The 17,484-nt window shown below is 27.8% G+C and overlaps 1 protein-coding gene across 1 annotated transcript; it reads left to right on the forward strand.

The window, feature by feature from the left end:
• The first annotated feature begins 882 nt into the window (after positions 1–882).
• Positions 883–11,055, forward strand: LOC112692889 (transcription elongation factor SPT6). The gene is made up of 22 exons (XM_025567704.1): positions 883–1,150; positions 1,809–1,864; positions 2,033–2,111; positions 3,010–3,203; positions 3,268–3,387; positions 3,454–3,876; positions 3,943–4,083; positions 4,215–4,409; positions 4,500–4,938; positions 5,015–5,144; positions 5,199–5,378; positions 5,900–6,065; positions 6,131–6,307; positions 6,365–6,784; positions 6,842–6,979; positions 7,150–7,647; positions 7,708–8,004; positions 8,075–8,839; positions 9,542–9,764; positions 9,828–9,937; positions 10,004–10,287; positions 10,419–11,055. The coding sequence occupies exons 2-22, from the start codon at positions 1,826–1,828 to the stop codon at positions 10,843–10,845; spliced, it is 5,445 nt and encodes a 1,814-aa protein (XP_025423489.1). The 5' UTR covers positions 883–1,150; positions 1,809–1,825; the 3' UTR covers positions 10,846–11,055.
• Positions 11,056–17,484: the final 6,429 nt, after the last annotated feature.

Below are 17,484 nucleotides of genomic sequence, written 5' to 3' on the forward strand. Positions count from 1 at the left end.
CCCCCCCCCCCCCTAAAATATTACCTATGGGCGACCATACAAATAGTAAATTGTATTAATAATCCAATTTTGTTTTTTTAAATACTGTGCAATATGATTTTGCAACAAATTTAGGAAAATATAATATTTTCATTTGGAAATGACTAAATCTGTGTTGAAGGGACCCATGGTTTAAACTTTAAACAGCTAGATACGCTTTTATAACAAAAATACAAAATATTAAATCTAATTAAGACATTTGTATTATATTTTCGCTTGAAATATTCGCAATGAATTGTGTATTTTTAAATTTATATTACGATATTGTGTTTTTTTTTCGAATTGTATATTATTAAATTTATTTAACTATTAATGTATTTAACTATTTTAATATAAATTTAGCGACATATAAAACCACTATAATGAAAATGATTTTATCATTTTATCAATGTTATCACATTTTGTTAGGTGTAAAAAAGGGGCTTAATGTAGGCAATATTATATACGGACACAAAAACATTTTTCCTGCGAAGATCCATTCGTCTATTTGTTCCACAACCACAAATGTTATGATATAAGAAGATAAACAAAAATTGATACTCGTGACCAAATTGACATATAAATGAATTTATTATCATATAATGATAGACTAGGAATTTATATTCCTAATTATTTATGCATTACCTTTTTTAAAGAAATCAATGTATTATATTAAAAAAAAATACGTGTAATGGGGGGGCGAATGCCCCCTTCCCACCCAAATACGACCTTGAATGGCTGCCGACCGCCGTCCATCAATGCGTTCCGGTTAATGTTCGTAGTCGTACGGTAATAATCCGCAGTTGGTAACACCAACGTGTTGGCGGTTACACTGCGCGTGTGGTCGTCGTCGTTTTTGTCGGTGGCGGCGGTGGTGCCATCGCGGATCCAACGATGGTGGTGCTTCCGCGAGACTGATAAGAACGTAATATTGTAAAATGGCCGTCCCGTATTTTTTTTTCCAATGACAACACCACAAGCCAACTGTCGATAAATGACGACCGCAATCCACTGCTAATGTCTGCCATTGTCATCAAAACACGCCGCACGTTGTACTCGTTAAGCAGTCATCGTTGTTGAACGAACCGTACTGCATACGCGTTTGTCGTCTCTGCCTGCTGCTTCGCACTTTGTACGTGACTCTTTTCGATGGGTATTCTCACATTGCGTTTCCCACAATCCCGGAACGCAACTTAGCGAACCGTGGGCTGCCCGATACGACGGTCACGTTGCCGCCAATTCACGGCTACACCTCTTCCAATCGCACACGGACTACGGTCTACTCGCATTGCGAATCGAACGACGTCCACAGCGGCATTTTAGAACCGTTGATGAAGCCAACGACTGTTCACGATAACATTTTATCCCAACGTATTCCGCGCGCACCTGTTTGCATGACTGCGTTTCTGAATAATTCCAAAGCCAATAAGACAACACATTCCATTACCAATTACTGTTAATCAATTCATTAAATAATTTCGATTCTTAACGTTTTGTTTTTGATCCACATTAAATGGTTTAGCCTTGTTGAAAACTTAACATAGGGCTATTCAACTTTAGTGAGTTGTGGACGGTTCTCTCAAAAATGTGTGGTGCATATTGCCATGAGTATAGCTTCTTTTTCTAATATTTAACAGTACATTTATACCATGAACCTCTTAAAATTGCTCATTTATTGATCTTATCCAGAGTATATAAATCTATATATTTCACTAACTGAAATTGTATTAGAATAACAGCGATAATCATTCAAAACTTATTAATTTAACATTTCTTTTTTTTTTTAATAGGAATTTAAATCAAAAAAATGTCTCAGTTTCTTGACTCTGAAGCAGAAGAAAGTGAAGTAAGTAACTATATTCAAATACATTTTAATATTAAATATTTTTAAATATTAATTAAATTTATAATATTAATATATATTTATAATTTTTAAATATTACTATCATATTTATAATTTAATATAACTAAAGTGTAATCTACTATAAAGCTATTTTGTTTTTAATTTTTAAAGGATGATGAATTGGATGAAATTGACAAGAAAAAAGCTAAAAGAATTAAAGCAATGGAAAGTGATGATGATGATGATGAAGGTACTTTATAGTTCTTAAACTATTTTATGTAATATATTTGTAAGGCAAATAACTTTAATAATTTATTTGAGCTGATGTTATGGCTTTTTTACTTCAAATGTTATCAATTTTTTCTTTAAATTATACAGTGTAATACAATCAAGCAATTAATTTTATTTAAAGATATTTAAAACTGTAATTTTCTGTCCACCTATAGAGGTTAAAACATTTTCGTTTTAATATTTCCTAAGTTCTAATAAATTTACTATGTACATTTTTCAATTTATTTTGCTAGAAATTAGTGGAATAAATATTAAATATAAGATAGTTGCTTTCAAGTAACCTTAAAAATATATTGTTTGGGTAAAACTGAAAATTACTGTTTCTGTACACATCTACTTTAATTGACAATTGTATAACATTTAGTATTAAAAGTTGTATGTCTGATTTTAATAAACTTCATAATTAAAATTATGAATAAGATTTCATTATAATTTTGAGATGTATACAATAAAATGTTCAATGAGATACTCTTATAAATTGTCAGTTAGGTTTACATTTTGCATAACTTTTAACTTCTAGTTATTAATTTAAAAAATATTACTTTATTCTTCATATCTTTGAAGAATATTAAATTAGAATTTAAAAGTATAATAATTAAAATTGTTCTAGTCCATAAGAAAGACTCATTTTATATTTATTTTTAAAAGCTCATTTTTTTATAAATAATACTTATTAAATAGTTTTTAAATTTTCAATGATGACAAATCACTGCGCAAATCTGAAACTTACTCTATTTCCAAAATCTTATAGATTTTGTTGAAATATTGAAAATAGATATGTTCTGAAATTTATCTGAGAAAATATCTTAAATTAACTTTATATTATGTAAATTTTACCTATTATATTATTTTACTAGATGATGAAGATAAAATACGTGAAGAACTAAAAGATTTAATTGATGACAATCCAATTGAAGAAAGTGATGCATCTGGTGATGAATCAGATGGTTCTAAGAAAAGGAAAAAATCAGATGATGACTTTGATGATCGACTTGAAGAAGATGATTATGATCTAATTGAAGAAAATCTTGGTGTTAAAGTTGAACGAAGGGTAGGTTTCATTCATTACATATTTTAATATTAAATAATTTGATATTTTAAAAAATTATTTTTAGAAACGATTTAAAAGATTAAGACGTTTAGAAGATGAAGAAAGTGATGATGAAGGTACTGGTGAAAATGCTACGGAAGATCGAGAAGCCATTGCTAACACCTTATTTGATATGTCTGATAATGTAAGTAACATTACACAAATATCAATGTTTGTCGAACTTTTAATTAAATTTATTTTTGAAATTTAGGAAGAAGAAAGAACTTCTGAACGTGCATCTTCAAGAGCTGAAAGAGTTGATAATTATAATATAGAAGGTGATGAAGATGGAGAAGAATATTCTGATGAAGATGATGATGGATTTATTGTAGATGATGAAGGACGACCAATTAAAGAAAAAAAGAAAAAACGTAAACACATATATCATGATGCTGCTCTTCAAGAAGCCCAAGACATTTTTGGTGTTGATTTTGATTATGATGAATTTGAAAAATATGATGATGAGTATGAAGACGACGTATCTGATGATGACTACATAGAAGATGAAGATGATGGCGAAAGAAGACAAAGGCCAAAACCTCAAAAACGTAGAAAAGCTACTAGAAAATCAATATTTGAAATTTATGAACCAATCGAATTGAAAAGAGGACACTTTACAGATCTAGACAATCAAGTAAATTATCTATATACATTACATAATTATTGTTATTCCTAAATTTAACTTAATTTCTTTGCTTAGATTCGTAATAATGATATACCTGAAAGAATGCAATTACGAGATATTCCTGTAACACCAGTTCCTGAAGGTTCTGATGAATTGGATGATGAAGCAGAATGGATTTACAAACAAGCATTTAGCAAGCCTACAATTACTACACAAGTAAATTAAAAATAGAATAAGTTATGATAATAAATTACTAAATTATAAAATCAATAGTACAATTTTAATGTCTACTAAATCTAATTATTTTGTTATCTTTTTCTAATAACATAATGTTTATGTTAATTTAGGAAAATAAGGGTGGTGCTGATCCTCGAGTTCAATCCAAAAAAGGACCTCAAACTATTGGAAAAATTAAAAAAGCGTTAGACTTTATGCGAAATCAAAACTTTGAAGTTCCATTTTTAGCATATTACAGGAAAGAGTATGTTGAACCAGAATTGGATATTAATGATTTGTGGAGAGTTTACCATTTTGATGCTAAGGCAAGTTGCATAATATTAAGTCATTGTAATGACTATAAATAGTTAAAATATCAAATAAAAAATAATAAAGTAATTTAAATCTTTTTTTAGTGGTGTCAATTAAAATCTCGCAAAACTATGTTACTTGAATTATTGCAAAAGATGCATGATTACCAAATGGAAATATATTCTGTGGATACAATTGCTTCTATACCAGATCATATTCGCGTTATTAGAGATGAAGATATTGATAGATTACGTGCAGTACAAACAAATGAAGAACTAAAAGATATTCAAGGACAATTCATGTTGTATTATGCTAATGATGTACCTGCTATGCAAGAACATGCTAGAAAAAAATCTAAAGAAATTAAAAAAAAAGCTAGAGATCTAAAAGAAGAAAGAAGAAAACTTGCAATAGAAGCTGGTGAAGAAGTACCTGATGATGAAGAAGATACTGATAATTTAGATGATGATGGTTCAAATACTGAAACGGTGAAACCTGCTAGTAGTTCAGGACCGTATACCATGTGCATAAAAGCAGGACTTGGTATGTCAAAATTAAATTGTTTCTTGTACATTATCCTAATAATGGCATAGTAAAAAATATTTATTAATTATTTTAGCTGGTTTTGCCAAACGTTTTGGTTTAAGACCTGAATTTTTTGCTTTAAATGTTCGTGACAATTACCAAAGACATGAAGTAGATCAAGAATCTGTTGATCCATATAAACTTGCTGGAGAATACTGCAATGAGTATGTATATAAATTCAATTATTCAATAAAAGTTTTATTTTTATTTATTTATAGATTATTAAAAACTTCTGATGAAGTTCTGAAAGCTGGCAAGTATATGGTGGCATGTCAAATATCTCGAGAGCCACTTATAAGAAAATGTTTACGGGAGACATTCTTTGATCGTGCTAAAATAAATATTGTACCAACCAAAAGAGGTATTAAAGAAATTGATGAAAATCATAATTGTTATTCGTAAGTTTTTTTTATCAATTATAATTATATATATATATATATAATATTAACAGACTTGGGTAAAATACTTTTTAAAAATATTTAGAATAAATACTCAAATACTTACAAAAAATAGTATTTTGAATACTTTTAAAATACTTCTAGTTTTCATACTATAAAAATAATAGATATCCACTCAACAGAAATATTTGAAATTGTAGATTAAATATATGTTATTTTATTGTATTTTTATATTACATAACTCTTATAGTTTATGGTTTACAACAATAATAAATACCTGATCTTAGCTTATACAAGATACGACGGAGAAGTATTAAAATCCTTTAATAAAGAGATGATTTGACGGTACTCGTTATAAATATTCAAAATACTTTATTGAGTACTTTCAAAAAAAAGATTTAAAAAATATTCTGAATACAGTATTCCGAATATTGTATTCGAAATACTACCCAAGTCTAAATATTAATATAATTTTATTTTAAAAATATTATTTATTTTTAATAATAAATATTTTTGTAAAGAATGAAATATATTCGACGTAAACCAGTAAGAGATTTAGTTAGAGATGACTTCTTAAAATTACAAATGGCTGAAGATGATAAATTACTTACTATTTCATTTGATGAAGAAGTAGATGGCTTAAGTACCCTTCCTTATATAGAAGAAGTCAAACAGCTTTATATAAGAGTAAATTATCTATATATAAAAATACTTAATATATATGAACTTTACAAATAGTTTTGTTATCTTAGGATGAATTTAGTTCTAATGTACAACAGTGGAATGACGTACGACGTGAATGTGTTGACATAGCTTATAGAAAATTATTAATGCCTGAAATGGTTAAGGAATTAAGGCGAAATTTGCTTGCTGAAGCAAAAGAACATATACTAAAAGCTTGTAAACATAAACTAGCTAATTGGTTAGCTGTGAGTATTTATATTATTTTAATTTCATCAGAAAATATTGAAATACATTTTTATTAGGTGGGTCCATATAAACCAGAAATAGATGAAGATGATGATGATTGGGATGCTAGTAAAGGCATTAGGGTCATGGGATTGGCATATTCTCCTGATCATGAGCAAGCATCATTTGCATGTATTTTATCACCCGATGGTGAAGTTCAAGATCATTTACGTTTGCCATATATTATGAAAAGAGCATTTAATGATGATGTAAAAGCAAAAAGAAATGCTGATTTTAATCATATAAGAAATTTTATGATTTCTAAAAGACCACATGTGGTAGTTATTGGAGCTGAGTCTAGAGATGCATTATGGCTGGTTAGAGATATCAAAGCAGTTATTGATCAACTAGTTGTTGATGAACAATTTCCTCAAATACAAGTTGAAATATTAGATAACCATCTTGCTAGGATTTATGCCAATTCTATCAAAGGAGAGGTAATATATAAATATTTGGCATTTTAGTATTTTTTTAAATTGTATTATTTTTATTAGAACGAGTTCAGAGATTATCCACAACTTTTACGTGAAGCTATTTCCTTAGGCCGTAGAATGCAAGATCCTTTGGTTGAATTTTCTCAACTGTGCACAACAGATGATGAAATATTATGTCTTCGTTATCATCAATATCAAGTATTTATTAATTTATAGAAGTTTTAATAATCTTAAGTTTCTACAATACATAAAATTAATTTAAATACTAAGTAGACTATTATTTAAATTATTAAACTTTAAATATGTAACTTAATATGGTTTTATATTTGAGATTATTAAATTTTTTATAAATTAAATTTTACTTACAGGAATTTTTGGGCCAAGAAGAATTACTAGATGGATTATACCAAGAATTTATAAATCGAACTAATGAAGTGGGTGTTGACATAAATGATGTTGTTCAACGTGTTTATGCGCCCAATCTTTTACAATTCGTTTGTGGCTTAGGACCTAGAAAAGCTACTGCACTAATTAAACTAATGAAGCAGACTAATCAACGTTTAGAAAATAGAACGCAACTGGTTACTTCGTGTCATATGGGTCCAAAGATATTTATAAACTGTGCTGGATTTATTAAAATTGATACAAATTCTTTGGGTGATAGTACTGAAGCATATGTAGAAGTTTTAGATGGATCTAGAGTGCATCCAGAAACATATGAATGGGCCAGAAAAATGGCAGTAGATGCTCTTGAGTATGATGATGAAGAAGCAAATCCAGCTGGAGCTCTAGAAGAAATTTTAGATGCTCCAGAAAGACTTAAAGATTTAGATTTAGATGCATTTGCTGAAGAATTAGAAAGACAGGTATATTAAAATACATTTATACTTTAACAAATGTATTACTTAAATTTGAAACTATTTTAGGGTTTTGGTAATAAAAGTATTACATTGTATGATATTCGCCAAGAGTTAAATCACCGTTATAAAGATTTAAGAGTAGCATATAAACCTCCAAATCCTGGACAAGTTTTTGAACTACTAACTAAGGAGACTCAAGAAACATTTTTCGTTGGAAAAATGGTTCTTGCTACTGTCACTGGAATTGCACGAAGGAAACCACAAAATGATCAGCTTGACAAAGCAAATCCAGTAAGAAATGATGATACTGGCTTATGGCAATGCCCATTTTGTTTTAAAAATGACTTCCTTGAATTATCTGATGTGAGTAGTTTATTGTTACTTAATTATTAGATATATTTATTTTAATTTTTCTTTTATCATTAAATAATAGGTATGGAACCATTTTGATGCTGGTGGTTGTCCTGGTCAAGCATCTGGAATTCGTATAAGATTAGACAATGGTATTAGTGGGTTTATAGCTATGAAAAATTTATCAAATACTCATGTAGCTAATCCTGAAGATCGAGTTCGTTTTAATCAAGCTATACATTGTCGAATTATTAAAATTGAACCTGATAGATTTTCATTTGAAGCTACATCGAAAAGTTCTGATTTAAAAGATGAAGAACATCAATGGCGACCTCAAAAAGATCCTTATTATGATCATGACACTGAAAGCAGACAGCGAAAGACTGAATTAGATAAGAATAAATTAAAAAATGCCCAGACATATATTAAACGTGTAATTGTTCATCCCTGTTTCTATAATGTTTCATTTGGAGAAGCTGTTAAACTATTGAATAATTCTGATCAAGGGGATGCTATTATTAGACCATCAAGTAAAGGTGCTGATCATTTAACTGTTACATGGAAAGTAGCAGACAATGTATATCAACATATTGACATACAAGAAAAAGGTAAAGTCAATGCATTTTCATTGGGACGTTCGCTTTGGATTGGTTCTGAAGAATTTGAAGACTTGGATGAAATTATTGCACGGCACATTACTCCAATGGCTGCCAATGCAAGGGAATTATTAAGATTCAGGTATTATCGGAATACTGATGGAGGCAATATTGAAAAAGCTGAACAAATACTCCGTGAAGAAAAATCTAATAATCCTTCAAAAATTCATTACATTGTGTCTGTCTCGCAGGTTTGTTATTTATTAAATTTAATTAATATTATAAGTAAAAAGTAGGCCACAGAAGTTGTTGCATTTAAAACTTTTTTCTATTCTGATTTATTTAATATTACTAAGAATTTTATAAATTTGTTCCATACAAATACAAATTAAAATCTTAAAAAAATTCAATGCAACTTTGAAATTTTTGGTTTTTTTCAATTTGATTGCAATTTTTAAAATAACTCACATTTGTAATATAATAGTCTTTTTAAAAAGTACTTGTACAATTATTTTTTTTTTTTTTTTAATTTCTGTTAAATTGGTAAATAAAAGATTAATTGCAATTTTTAAATGTAATTTTGGTTATTTTTTATGGCAATAATGTAATCTTTTTTAATGTAATAACTTCCTCCTAAGCCTATTAATAAATTTCATAGATTTTTTTTGTCTAAAACCAGTACATATATTTATCTAATAAAAGTAACAATTTTCATGACATTTCAATGATTCATAATTTTTCATAGAAATAATATTAATAAATTATACTTGATCATTTATTTTTTTTTTTTTTTTAAAAACAATATTATTTTAATGTGATTACTTATATTTAAAATAAAAAAATGTTTTGTACTGGCAAATACAATTTTTACTTTAAATTTATAATAATTGTTTGAATTTTACATATGAAAAACAATGTTTTATGCATTAGTCATAAGATCTTTATTTTTACAGAAATATGCAGGCAAATTTCTCTTATCGTGTTTACCTACTCGTAGATCAAAACATGAATACATTACTGTTACACCAGATGGTTATCGTTTTCGTAGCCAAAATTTTGATTCTATTGGATCATTATTCCGATGGTATAAAGAACATTTCCGAGATGCAACACCTCATGTGACACCAGTTGCTTCCCGTTCAGCAGGGCAAACATATGGGCCCTCTCCACATACAGGCAAATATTATATAATTTATTGAATAAAAAATAATTTATTATTTTATATTATATTTTTTTTAGAGCCCTCACCAATGAATCGCAGTCATAGTAGTCACTCAAATACCACACCTCAATATTCACAATCTCCTCATGCATCATATAATAATATGCAACAATCTGCTTATAACACTGTAATAAATTTGGTCAATCAAATTTTACAAAATAAACTATATATTAATAATTGATTTATATTTTAGCCCTATACGCCATCAGGACAGACTCCTTACATGGGAAATTATACTACTCCTCGTTACAGTACTACTCAAGCACCTGTTCATGATGGTGTATTTCTTCATCCTAGTTCTCTCACACCCATTGTTCAAAGTAGTCCTAGGCCTTCTGTCCCTAGACCACCTGTACCATCAGCAGATCCAAGTGATTGGAGACGTATGGCTGAAGAATGGGCTAAAGCTGCTAAACAACGAGGAGAAGGATATTCTACACCAATGTCTGATGGAGGACGACATACACCTCGCAACAGGTAAAAATTTAACATAATTATTTTTTTTTTTAGCCTGAATAAATATTGAATTATGTAATATTGGCTTTAAAAAAAAAAAAAAAAAAAAATCTAAATTATTTTATTAATTTTGGTGGATTTTACTATTTTAGGTATAATAACCATCGTTATAGCATGAACAGAGAAAGGGAAACTAGCACTCCACGAAGTGATGCTCCTTCACCTACCCCAAGTGCCTCATCATATGGATATCACTCTCCCGCACCATCAAAGAACTATAAAAATAATTACACAACTTCTACCCATCATTCAACCAAATCACCACGAGGTCCATCCTCTAATTCTGGAACGCCTTATGATCCTTTTACAATGGATCCTGGAGAGGAGTCACCTGGTATTTATGCATCCTCATCACGTTCTGGACGCAATGATGAAAATATTTCAGATATGAGGTATGCATCACCTGGCTCAAGATGGACACCAAGATCTGGTCGTTCAACTCCACATACCATCAATAGCCCTAGATCAATGATTGAATCTTCTATGGGTGATAACACGCCACTGTATGAAGACTCGTAAATTGATAAATAATAATTTCATTTTTATTTTTGTACCTAATTCAGTTCAAAATTTAAGGTTTTTATTTCATATTAGGATTTCATACAACATCAAAAATTAAATTTGATGTTTATACTTTGATCCTAGAATTGTTATTTTGAACTGATCGCATTAAATATAAGATATAATCTTTTTTTTTTCATATATTTCATAATAAAAATATAAAAAAGTTATTATTATTATTATTATTATTATATTGTTATAAAAATTCCGTGACAACATTGAATAAAGATGAAAAATAAAAATATTTTTTTTCCCTAATTATCAAAACTTGAAATTAGAAAATAGCTGTCCAAAATGATTTTAGTATATTTAATAAACAATTATGTTATAAATTTAATGGTTTTTACTTATTATCAACATATTATATTGAGCAACATTTTGTATTACCATCACTTTTATTTTTATATACTAGTTCACTAGTTCCTAAACGTTTCATAGGTTAACCCATTTTTAAGAAAAAAAAATTAATATTGTGACTAATTTGCTCATTGATGTATGGCGTATTGATAAATAATATATTAAGAATATATTTTATTATTAAAATAAATGTTTTAATTATAATAGTATTGTATAAAGTACGATTTATTTAGACAAAATGTCATATAATAATAATAAAAATTTGTTCAATAAGAATTCTGTATTGAATGGAAAAAAATTTTTAAATTCTTATAATAATCCTGAAATAGAAGTAATCAACCAAATCAGTTTCCAGCACCTAAAGCAAGTTAAAAAATATATATTTAGACTAAAACCTATAGTTGAAAGTTTGATTTTTCTCAGGCGGCAAAATATTACTTTGTTTGATCATCATGATGACAGAAGTCTTAATTATTGATCTAACGACCCCTTAGAACAGTGGTTTTCAACCTGGGGGTCGCCAAAAATAATGAATGAAATGATTTTTCCATATTATTTAAAAAAAACAAAGTAAATTATTTATTTTGTGAAATTTTTAAGTGTTAATTAATCAAAATTGTGTTTCATATGTAAATATTTTATCATTAATTAAATTAAATTTTGTTGAATAGAATAACATTTTTTTTTTTAAGGGGTCGCATTACAAAAAAAAAAAAAATGGGGGTCGCGATTCGAAAAAGGTTGAAAATCACTGGACTACATTACAAATTCTCGGAACTATGATAGTAATTAAAATCTGCAATATACAATATTTTATTATTTCAAATATTTCTAGTTATATTGTTATGCTCTTTAAAATTAAAACCCAGTTAATTAAAAATTATTACTTTTTTTTAATTGGTACCCAAAAAAGATTATTGATAAAAAGGGGTACTGTGTTTATAAAAATTTGAGAGTCCTTGGCTATAGGCACGGATCCAGAATAATTATTAGGGGGGGGGGTAATTTTTTATCGTAGTCATAATATAGTATATAAAATTAAATTATTATATATTAAGATATAAATTAAGATATTTAGATTATTTATTCTATATTATTATTTTATATTAAAGTATTACCTACTGTTTACCATAAATATTTCTTAACACTCTAAAGAAATAAACTTTCGACTAAAAGTTTAAAAAAAAGTAGATATTTACACTGAAAAGAAAACTTTTTATTTAAAAACAATAAAGAAAAATATTAAATATGAAATTAAATTAAAAATTATAAAATGAAATCTAATTTTCTTTTAGTTTTTGAAAACATGTCAATACATAGTTACATAGAAAAAATATAATTTTTATCATTGCTTAACATATAATATTATAATTTTTTTTTTTTTTGTTTTGTTTCGTGACTTTTGGGGGGAGGTACATCACTCCTATGCTCCCCTTGTATCTGTGCCTGCTGAACTAGATTACGATAACCGATTAACTACAATAATTCCGAGAACATGTTTGTATGAATATAAATTGATAATTCATATATACAACTATTTTTTGTACAAGCTTCTAAGAAAGATGTATGAAATAAGATTTATAACAAATTAATGTTCGACAGTACCGGTATAACATTATACCTATGATATAACATATGATATAATATTATAAATATGTCTTATAATAATTGTATATCTTACAAATTAAAAGAGACATTAAGGGGGGGGGGGGGGGTTATAAATTGTCCCCCCCGGCTACGTCGCAGCCTTTAAGAATCCGTTCTGGTAGCAAAATTCGACCGTAAAAACATACTTTTGTACTTAGCATTTTCCTTAGCCCTCGTTAGTCATAAAACGAATGATTTCGTCACCAAAATAAACTTGAGAAGTTCATCTAGATAACTATGTGTCAGATTTTCGATTTTTTTTTTCAAACCAAAGATATATGCATTTTAAATTTTCAAAATTTTCAAATGTTTAAAAATTATATAAAAAAGTCAGTGAAAGATCTTGAAAGACCTGGATAATTTTTATTGAATATTGTTGGGACTGCATAATACTACAATATATATATATATATAGGTATTAATATTATAAGAAAAATAAAACAATTTTGGCAATACACATACTACCTTATATAGTCATCGCCGTCATCGACGATTTCCTGGGGAAAAATACCATTAATTTGCTAAAAATAAACGAAAATAAAATCTAAGTGCGCCGTTGAAAAGTTATTATATGAATATGTGTAGTTTGTACAGATATTTTTTAAATATATGAATATTTTGAACCCATAAGTTTAGTAATCTGTAAAACATTAGGTTATTACAGCAATTAGGTACTATGCCTTAATTAAATTCATAATTTCTGTCATTCAAATCATATACGACGCTATACATTTACTATAAAAAATTATTTAATAGCAATGAAATTATTATTTTACCTGTATTTTAAAAAGTAATTAGGTTAAAAATATAAATTAAATTATGATGTATAATAATTTGTACGCTTTATTTATTGTTTAATATTTTTAAGTAAACAAGAGGTTAAATGAATAATGAATAAATAGCTTGCGACTCGATAGTTAGGAGTCACGTACCGTGCGCTAGACAGTAGCAAGTTATACAACGACGACAATGATCAACTACATTGTTGCGAAACGTTTCGAACAACCGTCAGTGAAATAATAATGTACCGCTCCCGCGATTATGAAGCGTGGATCCTGTCGCGTAGACGATGGGCGTGATTACGGTCTGTTGGGACGGCGGCGATACGGCGCACAACGCCATCTTTTGAGCGTTGTATATTTTTCACTTTTACCAGAATGGCCGCTTAATTGGTTACATTGTAAGTGGAGGATTACTACCGCTGACAACGACCAAAGATAATAGAAGAATGGATAGGCCATTACATAGAGTAATATTACTCTATATTACTCTATGGGCCATTACAACTTATCACACGGGAATAAATATTTATTTTGAGGTTACAAGGGGTCTTATCAATTATCAAAATGTCAAATTGTAAATTTAAATAATCCTCCTCTGGGAGGCTTCTACGCTCTGTTATATTTACCTCGTTATAATTTAATTTTTTTTTTTTTTATTTTTTTTTCTTCTTACTTCCTCAATTGTTCTTATTGTTCTTTTTCGTAACAGATTGAATAAAACATTTAATAAACAAAAAAAAAAAAAAATAATAATCAATAACTATAATAGGTGTATTTTATATTCAGTTCTTTTTGTTATTCATCATATTTTATATTTAATGTTAATTTTTAATATTAATATTGAATTACAAAATCATACTTATATTTACTTATAATTTATAATTAAAATGATATTACCTATGTCGAATCTTAAATAAATATATAAATCACAATTTGGATCCATAAGTCGGTATATTGACATTATTTACTCATGACTAAAATGAATAAGCTTTGTTAACTTAGCTCGGGTACGTTTTTCCTTAATATTGTTATCATTTATTTTTCTAATTTCGTGAAAAATACGAATGTCAACATATTTATTGATTGTTAAATTTATTAAATTATCTCTGTGCATATGCTTATTTAAAAATGATTCTTGGCCTATGCAATATGGAATTGTTTCTTCTATTATCTATGATTATGACGGGCGCGTGATTTGATAATGCCGCTACTTAGTTTTCGTTTAATTTTTCTCAGGCACGTAGCTAGGATTAAATAATTAGGGTGGCACAGTTATGGCAAATATTTTTCTTGAGTGGCCAACAGTTTTACTTCCCCCCACGGCCCCACATTAGACACTTATAGAATTATGTTTATGTATAGGTATATTGTTTATAATATAATAAAATTGTAATTTCTGAATATAATAATTAATGTAATTAGGTACAAAAAGAATTAAATTTGATAAACAAATAAATTAGATAATTTTTATCTTAATATTATATAAACCTTATATATAATGATTATAATGTATATGAATAATAAATATATACATAAAATATATGTTAAAATAAATACAATTTAAAAAAATAGTCTATACTAAAATAATTTTTCGATTATTATGATTTATAGCAAATTTATCTACAACTTCTTCCAAGTCCAGAGATTTTGCTATCTTCTTTTCGATGCTCATCATAGATAAATTTGATAGGCGTTCATCCGTCATTTTATTTTGCATGTATGTTTTAAGTCTCCTTAGGCAAGAAAAAGTCCTTTCGCACCCTGCACTTGATACCGGAATTGTAATAGAGATTATAACCATCTTGTACGTTTCATTAAAAACAATTTTATATTTTTCCAATAAATCAACAAAATTCATCAAATTTGTGGTTTTTATTTGATTTTCTTTTTGGTAAATTTTTATTGTGTTTGGTATTATTTTAAGTTCTGATTTTAGTAATTTTGTATCCAATTTATAATGTTGGGCTAAAGGTTTTAGGTCATCATAGCTCAGAAAATTGGCATTTTTTGGATGTAGATAATCAATAGCATACAAAATACTGGAATTAATGGAAAATCGATTTTCTAACTCGTTAATTTTGTCTAAAATTGAAAAAAATAATTTTGTACGAAAATCATTTTTTGATTGAGCTTGTTCATTTTCTAATGATATGTTTTCATCAATAAAAAATGATTTAAACTTTTGAGGAACACGCTTTTTTCTTATTTTTTGGATTTGTTCACTGGGTAATGGTATATTATTTTCTCTACAAATATATAAAGCTTCTTCGTACATTTTTTCAAAACATATATAATTAATTGATCCATCACATTCGTTAAGACAATCATTTGAATCATTTCTCATATTTGTAAGTGTCATAATTAACGATTTTATTAATACCATACTTTCTGCCATTTCGGCAATAACGCCTTGTAAAAAATCACTAACTTTTTTGAACATAGTTAGTATGTTAGAAAATACTACCAAATTTAATACAAATTATAAAATCTATTTGATGTAAAAGACCTTTAGCGGTAACTGAACGATCTCCTTTATCGCTAATTAATTTATGGAGTAAAATTAATAATGGACTTAAAACTTTTTTAAGACTCAAAGTTGCAAAAACTTGTGCTGTCCATCAGGTTGGACAGATTTTTTTCAATTCTACAACTGAATGTAAGTTAATTTTTTTTTTGAATGTCAATAAAAAGCGAATGAACTGCCGAACCTGATACAAAAACATATCTCTTCAACCAAATCAAAAAATAATTTTACATCACTAATATTTTTACATATGTCGGCAATAACTAAATTTAGTTTATGGTTATAACCAAGGCTCGGGTCTTATAGCACTTAAAATCATAAATATAAACACTTAAAAAAGCGCTTAAAAACATCATTATAAGCACTAAAATAAGCATTTAAAAAATTTGAAATTAAGCAAAAATATTTAAAAAAAAAAAAAACTATAAAATTCTAACTAAAAAATCAAACATAATCAAAGTAAATCTACACTTTCAAGACTTTAAGGATTTTATGGGTTTTCTAAGATATTTTTCTGAAAAATAAAATGTAAACTGTTATCTTTGTTCTTGATGTTCCATTTTCAACGTTGGAATATCTTTGTTAACCATACACCGATGCCTTGGACGGCGACAAACTACGTGACAACGTAGATAAGATGAGATTTATTTTTAAATTTTAATTCTATCAAAAACGACTTTACAGGAGAAAACTATAAAAATGTAAAAAAAACTGGTCAAATAAGCAAAAATAATCAGAAAAGCTGGAAATAAGCTTTTTTTTGAAAAATCGCTGAAAAAAAACAAAAAAAGGCACCTTCAAATTTCATAATTGTACGTGTTACAACTTGACATACACTTCTATAACACTCTGCTACATTTTAAGTTAATCCATAAAAATAAGCAAATGCTTTAACTCCCGAGCCCTGGTTATAACAATGCACATATATAGCTTGCGGAACTTCGTCACGAAATAATTTTTGAATACCATTTAATCTACCGCTCATTACTGCTGCTCCGTCGTAAGTTTGTGCCACACATTTTTGTAGATCTACTGAACATTTTTGTAGTATTTCTTTTATATAATTTAATAAGGAAGACGCATTTAATTGTTTAACAGGTTTAAAGCCCATGAACCTTTCATGTATTTAACCTTGAATATAATAACGTACTACTACTGATAACTGTTCTGTCTTGCTTATATCTTTCGTTTCGTCAACTATAAGTGCAAAATAATTACAACTTTGTAGTTCAAAGCTAATTTTTTTCCAAAATTATTTGATTGAAAATACTGATCATTTCATTTTGG

The sequence above is a fragment of the Sipha flava genome, unplaced genomic scaffold (assembly GCF_003268045.1).
Source record: "Sipha flava isolate LNK unplaced genomic scaffold, YSA_version1 78_pilon_pilon, whole genome shotgun sequence".
NCBI lineage: Eukaryota > Metazoa > Arthropoda > Insecta > Hemiptera > Aphididae > Sipha > Sipha flava.

Coding starts and splice junctions, on each gene's coding strand:
- LOC112692889 (XM_025567704.1), top strand. CDS start 1,826: ATGTCTCAGTTTCTTGACTCTGAAGCAGAAGAAAGTGAA. Junction 6,308..6,364: donor AACTAGCTAATTGGTTAGCT/GTGAGTATTTAT, acceptor CATTTTTATTAG/GTGGGTCCATATAAACCAGA. Junction 7,648..7,707: donor CTGAAGAATTAGAAAGACAG/GTATATTAAAAT, acceptor AAACTATTTTAG/GGTTTTGGTAATAAAAGTAT.